We start from the raw sequence: 22,138 nt of genomic DNA, 5'->3' as shown, positions 1-22,138 counted from the left end.
CAAGGGATTAATCTCCAAAATATACAAACAGCTCATGCAGCTCTAGGTCAAAAAAAAAAAAAAAACCAAGCAACCCAATCAGAAAATGGGCAGAAGATCTAAACAGATAGCTGTCCCAAGAAGACATACAGATGGCCAAGGAGCATATGAAAAGATGCTCAACATCACTAACTATCAGAGAAATGCAAATCGAAACTACAATGAGGTATCATCTCCCAGCAGTCGAATGGCCATCATCAAAAAGCCTACAAACAGTAAATGCTGGAGTGGGTGTGGAGAAAAGGGAACCCTCCTACACTGTTGGTGGGAATGTAAATTGGTACAACTACTATGGAGATAAGTATGGAGGTTCCTTAAAAACTGAAAATAGAACTACCATATGACCCAGCAATCTCACTCCTGGGCATATATCCAGAGAAAACTATAATCCAAAAGGATACAAGCACCCTAATGTTCATTGCAGCACATTTACAATTTACAATTCATGGAAGCAAGTTAAATTTCCATTGATAGAGAAATGGATAAAGACAATGTGGTATATATATACAATGGAATATTATTCAGCCATGAAAAAGAATGAATTAATGCCATTTGCAGTAACATGGATGGACCCAGTGATTCTCATACTAGGTGAAGTAAGTCAGACAGAGAAAGAAAAATATTATATGGTATCACTTGTATGTGGAATCTAATTTAAAAAAAAAAAGATACATCTGCATAGCACAGGGAGATCAGCTTGGTGTTTTGTGACCACCTAGAGGAGTGGGATAGGGAGGGTGGGAGGGAGAGGCAAGAGGGAGTGGATATGGGGATATACGTATACATATAGCTGATTCACTTTGTTATTCAGCAGTAATTAATACAACATTGTAAAGCAATTATACTCCAATAAAGATGTTAAAAAAATATAAAAGTGAACTTATTTACAAAACAGAAGCAGACTTATATATTTTGAAAACAAACTTATGGTTAACAAAGGGGAGATGTGGCACTGGTGGGATAAATCAGGAACTTGGGATGAATACCTGCACACTGCAATATATAAGATGGATAACCAAAAAAGACCTACTGTATAGCACAAGAAACTCTATTCAATATTCTGTGATAACCTATATGAGAAAGGAATCTAAAAAAGAATGATTATATTTATATGTATAGCTGAATCACTTTGCTGTACAACTGAAACTAACACAGCATTGTAAATGAACTATACTTCAATGAAATTAAAATATTAAAATAAAAATTTTTAGAAACCTTTCTGAAGATTTCAAAATAACCAGACAATATTGAACATTTTCAGCATTTAATTCAGGAAAGAAAATTGGAAATTTCAAGCTCTTATGAGCTTAACCTTCAGTTTAACTTCACAAATTCCTATTTGCTCTAAGAAAGTTCAATATTATCTCCTCTTAAATAATGTCAATGAAACATCCACCTGGCATTTCACTTTGAGTATCCTGGGAAAGGGAAGTGTACTCTACACTTGTGGATTCATAAATCACTTGTGCTATGTGGAATAGAACAATTATACATAGCTGAAGTGTCTAGATTGGTGTATATAAAACCAACAGAAAGCACTTGGGCACAAACACATCCAGAATCTGAAAACCAAGTCACACTGAGATCATATACCTAAATTTAGTTTTCTAGAAACTTACCAGGAACCAAAGTACAGTGTTTTTATTGGTATCCCGGATAAAAATGGATGTCAAAGATCATTGAGTCCAATCACTCTTCTGAAGCATGGAAGACAAGTTGAAATAGCAAATGGTTTGGATTCCAGGGTCTCAGTTATTAGCTACATTTCCATCAAGGAAATGGGAATAAGATTACCTGATTTCAAGCACTGGATTGCTGCCTTTCTCACCTCCTAATCTGTTCTCTCTACAACCTTGGAGATCTTTTTAAAGTACAAATCTGGTCAAGTCACTCCTCTGCTTAAAACTCTTAAATGTTTTTCTTTGCTCTTAGGGTTAAGTTGAAATCCCTTAACATGAATTACAGCTTCAGTTGGTCTGACTTCAATCTATCTCTTCATCCTCATTTTAGTCCACTCCTCCTGTTGCTCTAATACTCTCATCAGGTCCTTTTGACCTCAGCACTAGTCTATTGTAATAAACTGTTTATTTGTATACATCTACCATCTGGTAGTCTCCTCCATGAAGGCAAAGATCATATTTATGCTGTTTATTGTTGTAACATTAGTGACTATCATACATAGTGCTTGGAATATAGTATGTACTCTACAAGTATTTGTTGAAAGAATGGAAGGAGGGAGGAACACAGAAACAGATGGAGGAAAAGTGTTATTTTTGAGGATAGACCAAACATAAAAATATTTTTATAAAGTATTATTAGAAATTATAAGATTTGGGACCAGTCAGAGAAAGTATCTTTTATAATCTACCCAGAAGGCAGCTCAATTTGTTCATCTATATCTCCATTTGTGTTTTGGTTGGGGGGAGGTGGGGGGACAGATCGTAACAGAACAAAATATTTCAATGCTCGCAGTGTTTTAAATGATTCAATTCTTCAGACTTTATTGATCACTAAGGATAATTACAAACTCCCACCAATGTGAAAAAGATTATTAAAACTCAGAGACAACACCCAAATGCACAGACTCTGTGTGGCTTGTGGGGTTTCCTTTATTGGTCACATGTAGACAAAGCCAGCTAGAGCAATGACATTTTAGCTCAAGGTATAACTCCTCACATGGTTGACCCATTCTTTACACATCATTTTTTTTAAATGGAGGTTCTACAAATCTACACTCACTTATACAAACAGGAAACATATGTATTAGCTCCACGATGGGAAAAATCATAACCATGGTAGGAGTATATAGGTGAGGTGGTTGATCTTCAGGAGCTTTTCCTTACCCCATTGTCTAGAGAACAAAGTTCAGTGATCTAGAGCACTGATCTTGAGAAGCTTCCTAATTCCATTTAATATGGAAACCATTGTCACATCATATGTATTATGCCCAGAATTGTGTTAGAAAAATTGGGAGAAATTTAAAAGAAGCAAAACGCTTATATAAATACCCTAAAAGTGACATGTAGTTCTTAAGCAAAGTTATCTTGATTTTATATTTGTAATTTCTTCCCCTTTCTCATGTGCTCCTCAGGAATCTGGAAATACTTGTCTTTTATCTAAGAAACCTTAACTTCCCTCTGTATAGATGTGGTATCAAAATCCTCAAAGTGTCACCATTTTGTTTGTTATTATAAATCAACATTTATTTTCTATGTATTTAAAGTTTCTGCTTCTGAGGTTTTTTTGTTAGCCTGGGTTAACATGGTAGTCATGCTAATAAAAATATCCATGGTCACCATTTCTACTTTACAGTTTTACAATGTGATTTCTAAGTCATTTAAATCATGGAACTAATGAAATTGCTTGTACACCAAAGCTTAGCATTAGGCCAATGTCTACCAAGTAGGAGATATTCATACTATTTTCTTAGTATAGAGATATTTATCTTATCAGTACATTTCTTCATTAATTTGATAAATATTTATAGAGTGCTTATTATGTGCTAAACATTTTTTTGTAAGTTTTGGAGATATAATGATGAGCCAAAAAGACTTGGTCTCTGCCCATATGGCACTTAATAGCTAATGCCTGGAGCTTGACATCTACCAGGCACAAAACAAGGATGACTTCAGCTGTCAAAATGTGTAGAGTTGTCAAATATGACCTTTAAGATAAATAGAGTTTGAAGTTTTACTCTGTACCCGGTATATATTTAAGTTTAGAGAGTCCCTATTTATATTCATTATTTAGAAGAATAAAAACAGACAATTATATTTTCTATCTTATTCCTTTGATTTTTATAAACATTGAGAAACATTTTGAAAATGTTAGGATTTCTAGTGTGTTGCTGACCCTTAACATTTACTCTCCTGTATTTTTTTTTTTTTTTTTTGCTGCATTGGGTCTTTGTTGCTGTGCGCTGGCTTTCTCTAGCTGTGGCGAGTGGGGGTTACTCTTCATTCAGGTGCACAGGCTTCTCATTGTGGTGGCTTCTCTTGTTGCGAAGCATGCACTCTAGGCATTCAGGCTTCAGTAGTTGTGGCACGTGGGCTTAGTTGCTCCATAGCATGTGGGATCTTCCTGGACCAGGGGTCGAATCCATGTCCCCTGTACTGGCAGGTGGATTCTTAACCACTGTGCCACCAGAGAAAACCCTGCTCTCCTGTATTTTAAACAGGAATACCTAAGGAGGACAGAGACTGTGGGAAATGACAAATCTCCATTTACCTCTCAGTCAAGTCAGGTTTTCCGTGTACTTTCTTAGGGTGTAAATTAAATTTTATGTCATAATTGCTATCTTTCAGACTGGATGGATCTACTCATATTATCTTAGATAATAACAGGATCAAGAAAAAAATAGAGTCTCACAAATGACAGGCTATTAGTATAATGCAATGCCAAAGACAGGGGGTGAAGGCCAAAGAAAACTTACTGGTAAGTGGTTGGGCTGACATTGATGCGTCGAGGGTGACTTCCCGATTCGAACTTGCTTGCCAGAGTGACATTATTTCCAAACAGACAATATCGTGGCATTCTTACCCCAACAACTCCAGCCAGCACAGAGCCTGAGTGAATGCCTATTCTCATCTAAAAAAGAAAAGGAAAAGGATATATTTATGTTTTCATTTGGTATGTGATTATTTTAATAAGAGGTGCTGCTGAACCATTAAACTCCTAGCTCCTCAAAGATAGGGACTGGGGTCTTGGTCATTTTTGTGAGCCAAATATCTGGACTATTATATCAATAGTATCAATGAACATGGATGGTGTGGAATAAATGAACAAATGGATTAATTATAAGAAAAAACTACCATTAATTTTCTATTGTAACACAATAAATCCAGTTGTGTTACAATTTAAATCAGGTTTTATTTGTACCTAGTATGCTCTAATAAATGGAAAATGTATTATTCTCCCTCCAGTTATTCTAACATAAAACACTATTTTTTTCCTTCATAGCATTAAACACAATTGTAAATTAAATATTTATATTTGTTTATCTGTTCATTTAAAATATTTTTCTCTCTGCTTATTTTAGATCACTTCTATTTCCAAATTTACTAATCTTTTCTTTTGTAATGCCTTATCTTTTGCTAATCACATCCAGTGTATTTTTCTTCTTAGATATAGTGATTTTCCTTTCTCAAAGTTCAATTTGAACTTTTAAAAAAAGTCTTTCAGGTATCAAATTAACTTTTGAATATATGGAATACAATTAAAATAATTGTTTTAATATTTTTATCTGCTAATTCTAACATATGCTCCTGTTCTGTACCAATTTTGATTGACTGAGTTTTCTCATTATTATGGGTCATATTTTTCAGCTTTTCTGAATACCTAGTAAATTTTGGTTGGATGTTAGGTATCATGAATTGACTTTGTTGAGTGCTGGATATTTTTTATATTCTTATAAATATTCTTGAGTTTTGTCCTGGGATGCAGTCAAGATACTTGGAAAGTTTTTTTCATTTTTTCCTTTCAAGTCTTGCTTTTTAAAATTTGTTAGGCAAGTTTTGAGCTGTGTTTCATGTAGGGCTAATTATTCCCCACTAGTGAGGCAAGAACCCTCTGAGTACTATACACAATGCCTATGACTTATGAGGTTTTCCAGTTTTCCTGATGGGTTCTGCCTTTTCTTCCAAGTCTTGTGTGAGTTCAAGGAACTTTTTCTCTAATCCTTTCATGTGTTTTTTCCTGTTGGTCTCAGGTAGTTTTCTCACATACAAACAACAATCCGTAAGTTAAGGAACATATAGGAGGCTCCTTGGAAGATCTCTGGTGGTCTTTTTGCACCTCTCTCCTTAGTGGTACTCTGTCTGTGAATTCTAACTTTTATGCTCTCCATAGACTCTCAGCTTCATCTCTTCAACTTGGGGGAGTTTGCTGGGTTCCTCTTGATTTGTCCTTCCTTGCACTGCAGCCTGAATGTACCTCAAAGGAATACGCCAGGGAAATCATATGTTTCATTTTGTTCTCCGTCTCTCAGGCATCACTGTCTTCCATTGCCTAATGTCCAATGTCATGAAACTGTCCTTTTTTACATTTTGTCCAGATTTTTAATTGTTGAGGGTGGGAGTGTAAACCCAGCCTGTTCTTTCATATTGGCTGGGAGAAGAAATGAGATGTACTTTTTTTAAAGAACACAAACTTTCTTAAAAATTTAGGCCTACTTCTGATGAGAGATTGTCTGTTTGGATTTAAAGACAAAAAAAAAATGTAATTGTTATTGCAAGTTCCTATGCCTGATGCACAGTGAGGCCAAATGAACCAAAACATTGGAGTTGGGGGTAGGGAAAGGTTTATTGCAGAGTGATGCAAGGATATGCATCGCTCATGCTCTAAAAAAAACCTGAGGTCCCTGAAGGGTTTTGGCAAAGCATTTTTAAAGGTCAGGTGAGGGAGGGGGGTTGCAGTGTATGTGATCAGCTCATGGACAATTCTCTGATTGGATGATGGTGAGGTAACAGGGGGGTGTCACAAGGGTTAACATTATCATTCCTTAGTCTCCAAGAGACCTGGGGCTATGTGCTCATGGTCATGAAGTAGTTAACTTCTTCCATTTGGTGGGGAGTTTTCACATCTGTAAAACAACTCAGGGAATGTGCATCAAATACTGTTATCTAGGTACTTCAGAGAGGATCTATGGTAGAGGATATGGGGAAGAGGATATGTCTCAGGAAGGCCTCATAGGATCCTGCTCAGTTACATAATGAAAGGTAGTATTTCTTATAAACAAACATAACACAGTTTTCCCTAAAATTAGCAAAACATTTTGAAAATTTTTATTATATTTCTTTACTTTCTATTTATATTAAATTACCTTGTGCAATATAAGATTGCCTAAAAACACCCAGACCTTAAATATTAAGATTGTCATGTTGGACCTGTGATCTTTTTAAGCAGTAAAAGAGCAGAAATGAGTATCAAACGGACACATTTTACAGCCTCTATATTCTGTGCTTTTAGTCGGAGAAGAAGACTCAATATCCCATCAACTATACTGAAGGCTTATATGGTTCCACCCCTGCCTCTTTCCAAAAGACCTGAGGCTGGGCTTCCCTGGTGGCACAGTGGTTGAGAGTCCACCTGCCGATGCAGGGGACACGGGTTTGTGCCCCGGTCTGGGAGGATCCCACATGCCACGCAGCGGCTAGGCCCGTGAGCCGTGGCTGCTGAGCCTGCGCGTCCGGAGCCTGTGCTCCGCAACGCGAGAGGCCACAACAGTGAGAGGCCCGCATACTGCAAAAAAACAAAACAAAACAAAACAAAACAAAAAGACCTGAGGCTGTTCTTTTTTTTTTTAAACTAAATTGTCATACTAAGAATTATTATAACCTAAAATGCCTGAAGATAAAAATCCTGGTATTCTTGAGAAGGTGGATGGAGAAATGGTTATTTAAAAAAACCCTATCTCTTAGAAGACTACCTTAAAACATACACAAGAATATCAACAAACACAAAAATAGCACAGATTCGCTGTTACTGTCACTATAATGGAACAGGACTCAGAAGAAGTATTTACTCTTGGATATAAGGAGATACCATTGAGAACTTACAAGCTTAATCATCAGACTCCATTTTCTTTTACATTTCTTTCAGCAACTTCTTGAGATTTCGCGGGAGTTGTTACCTTATAAGGAAGTCACTGATTGCCACATTCAGAATCTGCTTCTTGCATCTAGCAGTTACACAAAATAGAGAGCTACTTTTTTTCTTCTTTTTTTAACATCCTTATTGGAGTATAATTGTTTTACAGTGGTGTGTTAGTTTCTGTTTTATAACAAAGTGAATCAGCTATACATATACATATATCCCCATATCCCCTCCCTATTGCGTCTCCCTCCCACCCTCCCTACCCCACCCCTCTCGGTGGTCACAAAGCAGAGTTGATCTCCCTGTGCTATGCAGCTGCTTTCCACTAGCTATCTATTTTACGTTTGGTAGTGGATATATGTCCATGCCACTCTCTCACTTCGTCCCAGCTTACCCTTCCCCCTCCCCATGTCCTCAAGTCCATTCTCTAAGTCTGCGTCTTTATTCCTCTCCTGTCCCTAGGTTCTTCAGAACCTTTTTTTTTTTAGATTCCATATATGTTTTAGCATATGGTATTTATTTTTCTCTCTCTGACTTACTTCACTCTGTAAGACAGACTCTAGGTCCATCCACCTCACTACAAATAATTCAATTTTGTTTCTTTTTATGGCTAATATTCCATTGTATATATGTGCCACATCTTTAGAGAGCTACTTTTAACTGTCAATGAGAGATTTAGATTCATTTTGGCAAGATTAAAATTTATTTAATTGGTTAACCAAGCAGTAACGTTTGCATCCATCTCATCGGTATACTCTAGCTAAAGAGGATTGCTTTGCACTAAACCAGTGGTTGTCAGCTGGGGCCATCTGTGCCCCTCAGTGGACATTTGACAGTGTCTTGAGACATTTTTTATTTTCACAACTGGGATGGAGAGCTATTATTGGCATCTATCCAGTAGAACTAGAGATTGCTAGGACACCTTCCCCATGTGAAAGAATTTTCCATTTCAAAATATCAATAGTGCTGAGGTTGAGAAAACGGCATTAAACAGACCTGTTGCAACTTATAAACATTTAGCAGAGCAACACACACACACACACACACACACACACACACAAATAAATGCTTTAATAAGATCAATGCTTTGGTAAATAACACTAGACCACTTTTTAGAGAAAGTTTATGAAAAAAATTGTTTGTCCTAGGAATTTTTTGAAAAACACAATAACTTTAGGATTTATCTTGAGGTTAGGTCATCTATTACTCAATCTCCCATACCTATATGAAATGTATGAAATAATGCAAAACTCTGGGACATATCAAAATTCCAAGTAATCAAAGGGTTCAGTTATTCTCATAATACTCTACCGATTATTTATTTGCCAAGACACATAAACAACTGCATTTCTAGATAACATGCCTCCTACAGCTCTTAAAAATAGAAGGCTTATATAGTTCAACCTCAGCTAGTCAAAACTCGTCTGATTTAGTAAAGAAGGAATATTAGGGTTGAGAGGGCAACACAGAACCTTTAGTCCAGCTCCCTCATTTTACAAATAAATTGAAGTCAAGAGGAGCACAATGAAAAGAGCAAGTTAGTGTTTGAGCCAGCTGTAGACCATAGATCAGTTGGCTCTGGGTTCAGTAAACTATAAAAAACACCAAAATTAAAAAGGTCCTCGGGCCTCCCTGGTGGCGCAAGTGGTTGAGAGTCCGCCTGCCGATGCAGGGGATGCGGGTTCGTGCCCCGGTCTGGGAGGATCCCATATGCCGCGGAGCGGCTGGGCCTGTGAGCCATGGCCGCTGAGCCTGCGCGTCCGGAGCCTGCGCGTCCGGAGCCTGTGCTCCGCAACGGGGGAGGCCACAACAGTGAGAGGCCCGCATACCGCAAAAAAAAAAAAAAAAAAAAAAAAAAAAAAAAAAAGGTCCTCAGTATGTTTCTACAAGGCCCATCAGACTAAGGCTTACTTTTGGGAAAGCCAGAGGGCTATAGAAAATATAGACTCTACTCTTACAGGGCACACACAAAATCTCACACTCTGGGACCTAGAGCAGAAGCAGTAATTTGAAAGGAGCCTGGATCAGATCCACCTACTGATTTTGGAGACCCTCCAGAGAGGCAGGAGGCAACTGGAGCTTACCCTGGGGATATACACACTGGTGGCAGCACTTTTGGGGCACTCTTTGTATAAGAAGGATGATGGTGCTGGCAAGCAGCATTTTGGAATCCTCCATCTAGCTTATTAGCAATAGGACCCAGCCCTGCCCACTAGCCTGTCTGTACCAAGAGCAGGACACCTCAGGCCAAGCAGCTAGTTGGGCAGGGACACAGGCCTACCCACCAGCAGGCCAGCTGCCTTAAGACCACCTGTGCCCACAGACACCCTGGGACCCAGTCCTGTCTCCAACTGGCAGACAACTATTCCAAGACCACCAGGGCCCTGCAGACAGAGACCACCCTAGACTGAGCTCTGCCCACCAGTAGGCTAACATCAGCTTCAAAATTCTTATGGGACCAGGCCTTACCTCTGCCTACCAGTGAACAGACACCAGTATCAGGACTACCACAGTCCCACAGCTTGCTGTGTCAGGACCCAGCCCACCCAACAGCAGGCTGCACCAGCTCAAAGACCCCTTTGGCCCCAGTCTCATCCACCAGCAGGACAAAACCAGCTCTGGGACAATGTTGGGCCCCACAACCCCCAGGATCCAGCCCCACCCACTAGCAGACTGACACAAGCTTTGGGACACCTCAACTGCAACCATCTGTGTCAGGAATCAGCCCTGCCCATCAGCAGGCTGACAGTAGATCTGGAACCCCCAATTCCACAACTACCAATCGTGGAATCAAGCTCCACATTCCAGTGGGCTGGCAGTAGCCCTGAGGCCCCCCAGAGCCCTGCAGCTAGCCACTTTATGACCTTACCTTTCCTGCCAGTGGCTGATAGCATGTAAACTGACCAGACCAAGGCCTGTCATGCCTATCAGATCACATACAGCAGTCAGCCATCCACAATAGAATGACTTACATAGCCCACATAGGAGGTACCCCTAGAACATAGAGATTTGGTGACCAGAGTGGAGTGCACTGCTAGGAACATAGAAAATCTCCTACACAAGACTACTTCTCCAAGGTGGGGAAATGCAACCAACCTACTAAATACATAGAAATAAAAACAGCAAATTAGGCAAAATGAGGCAGTAGAAGATTGTGATCCAAAGAAAAACACAAGATAAAACCCCAGAAGAACTAAGAGAAGTTGAGATAAGCAACCAACCAGATAAAAAAAGAAAATTACTGGGCCTCCCTGGTGGCGCAGTGGTTGAGAGTCCGCCTGCCAATGCAGGGGATACGGGTTCGTGCCCCGGTCTGGGAGGATCCCATATGCCGCGGAGCGGCTGGGCCCGTGAGCCATGGCTGCTGGGCCTGCGCATCTGGAGCCTGTGCTCCACAACGGGAGAGGCCACAACAGTGAGAGGCCCGCATACCGCAAAAAGAAAAAAAAAAAAAAAAAGAAAATTACTGACCAATATCACTGATGAACATAGATGCAAAAAACAATCAACAAAATATTAGCAAACAGAATTCAAAAAGATGATACACCATAATCAAATGGGATTTATCACAGGCCTGCAAAGATGGTTCAATATCTGTGAATCAATCAATGTGATACACCATATTAAAAAACAAGAAGTGGTGTGATGAATACTGACATACATACACTAATATGTATAAAATGGATAGCTAATAAGAACCTGCTGTATAAAAAAATAAAATTAAAAAAAATCATATGATCATCTCAGGAGATGCAGAAAAAGTTTCTGACAAAATTCAACAACCATTTATGATAAAAAAAAAACTTTCAACAGGGCTTCCCTGGTGGTGCAGTGGTTGAGAGTCCACCTGCCGATGCAGGGGACATGGGTTCGTGCCCCAGTCTGGGAAGATCCCACATGCCATGGAGCAGCTAGGTCCATGAGCTATGGCTGCTGAGCCTGTGCGTCTGGAGCCTGTGCTCTGCAATGGGAGAGGCCACAATAGTGAGAGGCCTGAGTATGGCAAAAAAACCCAAAAAACAAAACAACAACAAAAAAATTCAACAGAGTGGTTATTGAGTGAACATACTTCAATATAATAAGGGCCATATGTGACAAACCCATGGCCAACATTTCACTCAACAGTGAAAAGCTGAAAGTATTTCCTCTAAGATTAAGAGCAAGACAAGTATGCCTACCTGTGCCACTTTTATTCAACAGACTATTAGAAGCCCTAGCCACAGCAATCATACAAGAAAAAGAAATAAAGGATTCCAAATTGGAAAGGAAGAAGTGAAACTGTCACTGTTTGCAGATGACATGATACTATACATAGAAAATCCTAAAGATGCCACCAAAACCTATATATATATAACTCATCAATGGATTCAGTCAAGTTGCAGGAGACAAAATTAAAATACAGAAATTTGTTGCATTTCTATTCTCTAACAACAAAGTATCAGAGAAATTAAGAAAACACTCCCATTTATAATTGCATTAAAAAGAATAAAATAGGGCTTCCCTGGTGGCACAGTGGTTGGGTGTCCACCTGCCGATGCAGGGGACACGGGTTCGTGCCCTGGTCTGGGAGGATCCCACATGCTGCGGAGCAGCTAGGCCCGTGAGCCATGACCAATGAGCCTGCGCATCTGGCGCCTGTGCTCCACAACGGGAGAGGCCACAGCAGTGAGAGACCCGCATACCACACACACACAAAAAAGAATAAAATACCTAGGCATAAATCTAACCAAGGAGGTAAAAGACCCATACTCAGAAAATTAAGACTCTGATAAAAGAAATAGAAGAAGACACAAACAGATGGCAAGATATACCATTTTCATGGATTGGAAGATTGAATATTGTTTAAATGATCATACTACTCAAGGCAATCTACAGATCAATGGAATTCCTATCAAAATATCAATGGCATTTGTGGAAACACCAAAGACTCTGAATATCCAAATTAATCTTGAGAAAGAAGAACATATTACTCAAAGGAATATGAAGGTATCATATTACTGATTTTGAACTGATTTGAACAGTAGTCAAAACAGTACAGTACTGGCAGAAAAGAGACACATAGATCAATGGAACAGAGTAGGGAGCCTAGAAATAAACCCATTCTTCTTTTCAGGCAAGAATATGCAATGAGGAAAAGACAGCCTCTACAATAAATGGTGCTACATGAAAAAGAATCAGACTGGACAACTCTTTCAGATCATGTAGAAAAATCAACTCAAAATGCATTGAAGACTGAATTTAAGAACTAAAACCATAAAATTTCTAGAAGAAAACATAGGCAGTAGGTTCTCTGACATCAGTCTTAGTAACTACTTTTTGAATATGTCTCATCAGGCAAGGGAAGCAAAAGCATGAATAGACAAACAGTACTACATCAAATGAAAAAGATTTGCACAGAAAAGGAAAAGATCGACAAAAGGAAAAAAACACTTACTCAATGGGAGAAGCTATTTGCAAGTGATATATCTAGTAAGGAGTTAATATCCAAAAAACACAAAGACCTCATAAAACTCAACATCAAAACAACAACCCAATTAAAAAAATAGGCAGAGGATCTGAATAAATATTTTCCAAGGAAGACACATAGATGGCCAACCGGCACACGAAAAAGATGCTAATCATCAGGGAAGTGCAAATCAAAACCACAATAATATATCACCTCATACCTGTCCAAATGGCTTTTATCAAAAAGACAGCAAGTAACAATTGTTGGAATGAATGTGGAGAAAAGGGAACACTTGTGCACTGTTGGTGAGAATGTAAAATGGTGCAGCCACTACAGAAAACAGTATGGAGATTTCACAAAAATTTTAAAATAGAACTATCATATGATTCAGAAATTCCACTCCTGGCTATTTATCAAAGAAAATGAAAACATAAATTAGAAAAGATATATGTATCCCAAATATTAATTGCAACATTATTTACAATAGTTAAGATATGGAGCAACCTAAGTATTAATAACCAGATGATGGATAAAGAAGCTATGAGATATATATATATATATATATATAAATATACACACACATATATATATAATAAATATATAATCAGTATATTATATATTTAATTATAATATAAACACATAAAATATATATTTATATGTATTTATATTATATATTATATTATACAATATTATATATTTATATATAAATAAAATACATATATAATAAATAAATAACATGGAATATTACTCAGCCATAAAAAAGAATGAAATTTCACCATGTGTGACAACAAGGATGGACCTAGAGGGTATTATGCTAAGTGAAATAAGACCAACTGAGAAAGACAAACACTGTATGATTTTACTATATGTGGAATCTAAAGAACAAAATATATGAACAAATAGAAAACAGAAAAAAAGTTATAGATATAGAGAGGAGTGTTGTGGGGAGAGGTAAGAAACAGGTGAGGGAGGTTAAGAGGTATAAACTTCCAGTTGCAATATAAGCAAGTCACAGTATAAATATACAGTGTGGGCCTGATTGCTCTAGCTCCATTTTTCTTTCTCAAGATTGCTTTGGCTATTCAGGATCTTTTGTTTCCATACAAATTGTGCAATTTTTTGTTCTAGTTCTGTGAAAAATGTCATTCATAATTTCATAGGGATTGCATTGAATCTGTAGACTGCTTTGGGTAGTACAGTCATTTTCACAATGTTGATTCTTCCATTCCAAGAGCATGGTATATCTCTCCATCTGTTTGTATCATCTTTAATTTCTTTCATCAGTGTCTCATTGTTTTCTGCATACAGGTCTTTTTCCTCCTTAGGTAGGTATATTCCTAAGTATTTTATTCCTTTTGTTGCAAGGGTAAATGGGAATTTTTTCCTTAATTTCTCTTTCAGATATTTCATCATTAGTGTATAGGGATGCTAGAGATTTCTGTGCATTAATTTTGTATCCTGCTACTCTACCAAATTCATTGAACAGCTCTAGTAGTTTTCTGGTAGCACCTTTAGGATTCTCTATGTATAGTGCCATGTCATCTGCAAAGAGTGGCAATTTTACTTCTTGTATTCCAATTTGAATTCATTCTATTTCTTTTTCTTCTCTGATTGCTGGGTCTAAACATATAGTAATCAAGAGAGTATGGTACTGGCAAAAAAAAACAGAAACATAGATCAATGGAAAAGAATAGAAAGCCCAGAGATAAATCCATGCACATATGGTCACCTTATCTTTAATAAAGGAGGCAAAACTACACTACGGACAAAAACCAGCCTCTTCAATAAGTGGTGCTGGGAAAACTGGACAGCTACATGTAAAAGAATGAAATTAGAACACTTCCTAATACCATACACAAAAGTAAACTCTAAATGGATTAAAGACCTAAATGTAAGGCCAGACACTATAAAACTCTTGAAGAAAACATAGGCAGAACACTCTATGACATAAATCACAGCAAGATCCTTTTGGACCCACCTCCTAGAGAAATGGAAATAAAAACAAAAATAAACAAGGGGGACCTAATTAAACTTAAAAACTTTTGCACAGCAAAGGAAACCATAAACAAGACAAAAAGACAACCCTCAGAATGGGAGAAAATATTTGCAAATGAAGCAACTGACAAAGGATTAATCTCCAAAGCTACAAGCAACTCATGCAGCTCAATATAAAAAAAAAACAAACAACCTAAACCAAAAATGGGCAGAAGACCTAAATAGACATTTCTACAAAGAAGATACACAGATTGCCAACAAACACATGAAAGGATGTTCAACATCACTAATCATTAGAGAAATGCAAACCAAAACTACAATGAGGTATCACCCCACATTGGTCAGAATGATCATCATCAAAAAATCTACAACCAATAAATGCTGGAAAGGGTCTGTAGAAAAGAGAACCCTCTTGCACTGTTGGTGGGAATGTAAATTGGTACAGCCAATATGGAGAACAGTATGGAGGTTCCTCAAAAAAGAACTACCATATGATCCAGCAATCCCACTCCTGGGCATATACCCAGAGAAAACCATAATTCAAAAATATATGCACCCCAATGTTCATTGCAGCACTATTTACAATAGCCAGGTCATGGAAGCAACCTAAATGTCCATCAACAGATGAATGGATAAAGAAGATGTGGTACATATATACAATGGAATATTACTCAACCATAAAAGGGAATGAAATAGTGCCATTTGCAGAGATGTGGATAGACCTAGAGACTCTCATTCAGAGTGAAGTAAGTCAGAAAGAGAAAAACAAATACCATATGCTAACCCATATATTTGGAATCTAAAAAAAAAAAGTTCTGAAGAACCTAGGGTCAGGACAAGAATAAATTAACAGATATAGAGAATGGACTTGAGGACATGGGGAGGGGGAAGCTGGAATGAAGTGAGAGAGTAGCATTGACATATGTACTCTATCAAATGTAAAACAGATAGCTAGTGGGAAGCAGCTGCATAGCACAGGGAGATCATCTCGGTGCTTTGAGACCACCTAGAGGTGTGGGATAGGGAGGGTGGAAGGGAGACGCAAGAGGGAGGGGATATAGGGATATATGTGTGCATAGAGCTGATTCACTTTGTTTTACAGCAGAAACTAACACACCATTATAAAGCAATTATACTCCAATAAACATGTTAATATATATATATATATACACACACACACACACACACACACACACACACACACACATACAGTGTGGGGAATATAGTAACTATGTAATATCTTTGTATGGTGACATACAAAGATAGCATTACTGTGGTAATGATTCATAATTAGAAGTACTGTGGTAGTCATTTTGAAATGTATAGAAATATCGAATCACTATGTTGTGTAACAGGAATTTGAGTAGTGTTGTAGATCAATTATACTTAAAAAAAAACTCCTCAGAAACTTAGATCATTTTTTTTTTTGTTTACCAGAGGTGGGAGTTGGGGTAGGGAAAATTGGATGAAAGGGACCAAAGTGTACAAACTTCTAATTATAAGACAAGTAAGTACTAGAGGTGTAAAGTACAGCATGATCAATATAATTAACACTGTTGTATGTTATGAAAGTTGTTAAGAGAATAAGTCATAACTGTTCCCATAACAAGGAAATCTATTTTTCTATTTTTTTTTTAAATTTTGTGTATATGAGATGTTCAATAAACTTACTGTGGGAATCATTTCATGAGGTATGTAAGTCAAATCTTTTTCTGTACCCCTTAAACTTATCTGTGTTGTATGTCAATTATGTCTAAATAAACTGGGGGGGGGAATTTCAAGCTATTGAAAAGTCTTTAATGGTTATAATAGTAAGGAGATTAAAATGTTTATTCACATTATTAGGCAAGATTGAGGAAAATAAATACTTCATCCTTATACCAGTATTAGTTAATATTTATATAAGGATTTATCATAAAATTCTCCTTTCACCAATAAAATCAGATTAATAAAATTTCTTTTTACATTATTTTGTCTTGTCCTTTTATTCATAACTAATATTTCTCTGATAAGAAACAATCAATTAATATTCTAAGTTCTAATTTCAAAAGCTCAGAATTCTTTTTTTTATTAGTTTCTGCTTTATAACAAGGTGAATTAGTCATACATACACATCTGTTCCCATATCCCTTCCCTCTTGCGTCTCCCTCCCTCCCACCCTCCCTATCCAACCCCTCCAGGGGGTCACAAAGCACCGAGCTGATCTCCCTGTGCTCTGCGGCTGCTTCCCACTATCTATCTACCTTACGTTTGGTACTGTATATCTGTCCATGACTCTCTCTCGCTTTGTTACAGCTTACCTTTCCCCCTCCCCATATCCTCAAGTCCATTCTCAAGTAGGTCTGTGTCTTTATTCCTGTTTTATCCCTAGGTTCTTCATGACTTTTTTTTTCTTACATTCCATATATATGTGTTAGCATACGGTATTTGTTTTTCTCTTTCTGACTTACTTCACTCTGTATGAGAGACTCTAGGTCTGTCCACCTCATTATAAATAGCTCAATGTCGTTTCTTTTTATGGATGAGTAATATTCCATTGTATATATGTGCCACATCTTCTTTATCCATTCAGCTGTTGATGGACACTTAGGTTGTTTCCATCTCTGGGCTATTGTGAATAGAGCTGCAATGAACATTTTGGTACACGTCTCTTTTTGAATTATGGTTTTCTCAGGGTATATGCCTAGTAGTGGGATTGCTGGGCCATATGGTAGTTCTATTTTTAGTTTTTTTGAGGAACCTCCGTACTGTTCTCCATAGTGGCTATACCAATTCACATTCCCACCAGCAGTGCAAGAGTGTTCCCTTTTCTCCACACCCTCTCCAGTATTTATTGCTTCTAGATTTCTTGATGATGGCCATTCTGACTGGTGTGAGGTGATATCTCATTGTAGTTTTGATTTGCATTTCTCTAATGATTAATGATGTTGAGCATTCTTTCATGTGTTTGTTGGCACTCTGTATATCTTCTTTGGAGAAATGTCTATTAAGTCTTCTACCCATTTTTGGATTGGGTTGTTTATTTTTTTGCTATTGAGCTGCATGAGCTGCTTATACATTTTGGAGATTAATCCTTTGTCAGTTGCTTCATTTACAAATATTTTCTCCCATTCTGAGAGTTGGCTTTTGTTCTTGTTTTTGGTTTCCTTAGCTGGGCAAAAGATTTGAAGTTTCATTAGTTCCCATTTGTTTATTTTTGTTTTTATTTCCATTTCTCTAGGAGGTGGGTCCAAAAGGATCTTGCTGTGATTTATGTCATAGTGTTCTGCCTATGTTTTCCTCTAAGAGTTTGATAGTTTCTGGCCTTACATTTAGGTCTTTAATCCATTTTGAATTTATTTTTGTGTATGGTGTTAGGGAATGATCTAATCTCATACTTTTACATGTCCCTGTCCAGTTTTCCCAGCACCACTTATTGAAGAGGATGTCCTTTCTCCACTGTACATTCCTGCCTCCTTTATCAAGGATAAGTTGACCATATGTGTGTGGGTTTATCTCTGGGCTTTCTATCCTGTTCCATTGATCTATCTTTCTGTTTCTGTGCCAGTACCACACTGTCTTGATTACTATAACTTTGTAGTATAGTCTGAAGTCAGGAAGCCTGAATCCCCCAGCTCCATTTTTCGTTCTCAAGATTAAAAAGCTCAGAATTCTTAGGAAGAATAAAATCAACTCACATAATCTATAGCTTTTACAATGTTTTCTTTTTTCTCTGATGTGCAAGAAAATGGGGAAACTCTGTGGATATGTGACATTTTTTCTTTTATCAGGGGCCTCAGCCTCCATTCTAATGGTATCAGAACATCATATTCTCAAGTAATATTCCTGGACAAATAGCAGTTAGGGCAAAATGTCTTACTGTGTTTATTTTGATTATTACCAAATTACCAGTCATAGATAAATTTCACTTTATAGAAAATATTTGACAAAAAAATGGTTCTTATCACTGGTATGGTAACATATAATTCCAGAATTTTTTTTTTAATGGGGAGGATATTATCCTACAGAAGATGACTAGGAGAGCATGCCTGGAATTCTATGATGGATAGCAATGAAAACAATATTAGAGACTGCTGGGGGACACAGCAATATGGATCAACTTCACCACTACCTCCTTACAAGGCACTAATTAATGTGTATGTGATTATTTAAGTACTTTTGATACGTGATAAGAGTTATAAATTTGACCCAACCTGTAAGAGTATTAATGTTAAGGCCTATACACTACATCTGAAATTTATCTCAGACAGAAAGCAATGCATTTGATAAATGTGTAAGAAAAAACGATTTTTAAAAATGTGTTTGAGAGGATGGGAGTCAAGATAGCAGACTAGGAAGCTGTGGAGTTCATGTCTCTGCATGTGGAGTTCGTGTCTCGGCACAACTAGTGCAGCTACCAGGCACTGGTGGACACCTGAGGGGATAGGAGGAACCCCCGAGCAACCAGGTAGGATGTGGGGGGCGTGGTGGTAGGGAGGAGGAGAAATGGAAGTGGGACTAGGACTGGCATCACTGAGGGGTGGCTGGGTGAAGGGAGGGGCTCCCACACCTGGAGGGACACACCCATGGTTAAGTGATCAACAAGAATTGAGGAGACCCTTGGGAGAGCTGAGGATCAGAAGGAAACATGGTTAGTGTTTACCCCACTCATTAGGGCCCTGGGGAGCCTGCTGAGGTCCCAAGCCTGATCCTCTGCCCACCAAGACACCCTCCAGTTGTATGGGTCCTGAGGGAGTGGGAGGGAGGGGGAGAAGGTAAAAGCCAGCCTGACAGGACCAGCACCTCTGAGGGGCAGCTGGGGGAAGGGAGGTGCTCTCACACCTGGAGGGGCCCACCCACAGTTAGAGTATCAACAGGGATTGGGGAGAACCTCGGGAGAGTGGAGGATCAGAAGGGACAATGGCCAGCATTTCTGCTGCCTACTTGGGCTCCAGGGAGCCTGCTGAGATCCTGTGCCTAATCCTCCACATTCCAAGGCTCCCTCCAGCCACGCTGAGCCTAAGCCCTGCCTCCACACCCCCACCCAGGGCCTTACCTCTACACACCACACTAAAACCCTCTCTGACCCCCTTCAACTGTGCTGGGCCTAAACCCCACTTGAACACCCCCAACTAGGGTCTTTTCTTTAACTCCACACTCTGAGGCTCCCCTCCCAGGCCTTTCCCAGCTGAGGGAGTCCTGAGCTTAGGCCCCACCCTGCTTTAAACACCACACGTGCCTAAGCTCCACCCCACACAGCAAGGCCTTTTCTGGCCATTTTTTATTTAGGTTGTGGTTCTGTTTTACATTGTTGTTGATTCATTTATATTTTTATTTTTTCTAACAATTTTTTATTCTTCTAATTTTATTTTATTCTTTAGAGTTTCTTATTGTTCTGCTCCTTTTGATGTGTCCCCACCCCCTTTTTTCCTTTTTCTTTTATGGTTCTGTTTTACCCAGTTGCAGTTGTTTCACTTATATTTTTATTTTTCCTAAGATATTTTTAATTTTTGTAACTTTTTTTTTCTTTGTTATTGTCCTGCTTTTTTTTTTTTCTTTGCTGTGCCACACAGCTTGCAAGATCTTGGTTCCCAGGCAGGGGCTTGGGCCTGAGCTCCTGTGGTGGGAGCGCTGAGTCCTAACTGCTGGACTACAGAGAATGTCAGACCCCAAGGAATATTAATTGGAGTGAGATCTCCCGGAGGTCCTCATCTCAGCACTGAGACCCAGTTCTACACAAATGCTTATAAACTCCAGTGCTGGGTACCTCAGGCCAAACAACCAGTAAGACAGGAATACAGCCTTACACATCAAAAAAATAAATAAAAAAGTGAGATGACAAAAAAGTATGTTACAGATGAAGGAGCAAGGTAATACCCTAAAACACCAAATAAAAGAGGAGGAAAGAGGCAACCTACCTGAAAAAGAATTCAGAGCAATGATAGTAAAGACCCAAAATCTCTGAAACAGAATGGAGGCAAGGATTGAGAAAATACAAGAAATGTTTAACAAAGACCTAGAACAACTAAAGAGCAAACAAACATTGATGAACAACAAAAATTGAAATGAAAAATACACTAGAAGGAATCAAAAGTAAAATAACTGAGGCAGAAGAATGAACAAGTGAGCTGGAAGATAGAATGGTGGAAATAACTGCCAATGAGCAGAATAAAGGAAAAAGAACGAAAAGAACTGAGGACAGCCTCAGAGACCTCTGAGACAATATTAATCACACCAATATTCAAATTATAAGGGTCCCAAAAGAAGCAAAAAAAAAAAAAAAGCGTCTGAGAAAATATTTGAAGAGATTATAGTCAAAAGCTTCCCTAACATGGGAAAGGAAATAGTCACCCAAATCCAGGAAGCACAGAGAGCCCAATGCAGGACAAACCCTAGGAGAAACACACCAATACACATATTAATCTAACTAAAAAAAAGTAATTTCAAAGAAAAAACAAAACAGAAAGGGAAAAGCAAAAATAACATACAAGGGAATCCCCATAAGATAATCAGCGGATTTTACAACAGAAACTCTGCAGACCAGAAGGGAGTGGCTGGATATACTTAAAATGATGAATCAGAAAAACCTACAATTAGCATTACTCTACCCAGCAAGGATCTCATTCACACTCAACAGAGAAATCAAACGGTTTACAGACAAGCAAAAGCTGAGAGAATTCAGCATCACCAAACCAGCTTTACAACAAATGCTAAAGGAGCTTCTCTAGGTGGGAGACACAAGAGAAAAAAAGACCCAGAAAAACAAACCCAAAACAATTTAAAAAATGGTAAGAGGGACATACATATTGATAATTACCTTGAATGTAAATGGATTAAATGCTCCAACCAAAAGACACAGACTGACTGAATGGATACAAAAACGAGACCCATATATATGCTGTCTACAAGAGACCCCCTTCAGACCTAGGGACACATACAGACTGAAAGTGAGGGGATGGAAAAAGATATTCCATGCAAATGGAAATCAAAAGAAAGCTGGATAGCAATACTCGTGTCAGATAAAATAGATTTTAAAATAAAGAATGTTACAAGAGACAAGGAAGGGTACTAAAATATGATCAAGGG

The 22,138-nt window shown here is 38.2% G+C and overlaps 1 protein-coding gene across 1 annotated transcript in view; it reads right to left on the bottom strand.

Moving 5' to 3' along the window:
* Positions 1 to 22,138, bottom strand: part of GUCY1A2 (guanylate cyclase 1 soluble subunit alpha 2) — a 417,832-nt gene that overhangs the window by 58,271 nt on the left and 337,423 nt on the right. Inside the window, exon 7 of the mRNA XM_060104638.1 lies at positions 4,472 to 4,626. Within this exon, the coding sequence (XP_059960621.1) occupies positions 4,472 to 4,626 (155 nt within the window). The remainder of the gene's footprint in view (positions 1 to 4,471; positions 4,627 to 22,138) is intronic.

The sequence above is a fragment of the Mesoplodon densirostris genome, chromosome 7 (assembly GCF_025265405.1).
Source record: "Mesoplodon densirostris isolate mMesDen1 chromosome 7, mMesDen1 primary haplotype, whole genome shotgun sequence".
NCBI classification, from domain to species: domain Eukaryota; kingdom Metazoa; phylum Chordata; class Mammalia; order Artiodactyla; family Ziphiidae; genus Mesoplodon; species Mesoplodon densirostris.
This window is presented reverse-complemented; position numbering and strand designations above follow the sequence as displayed.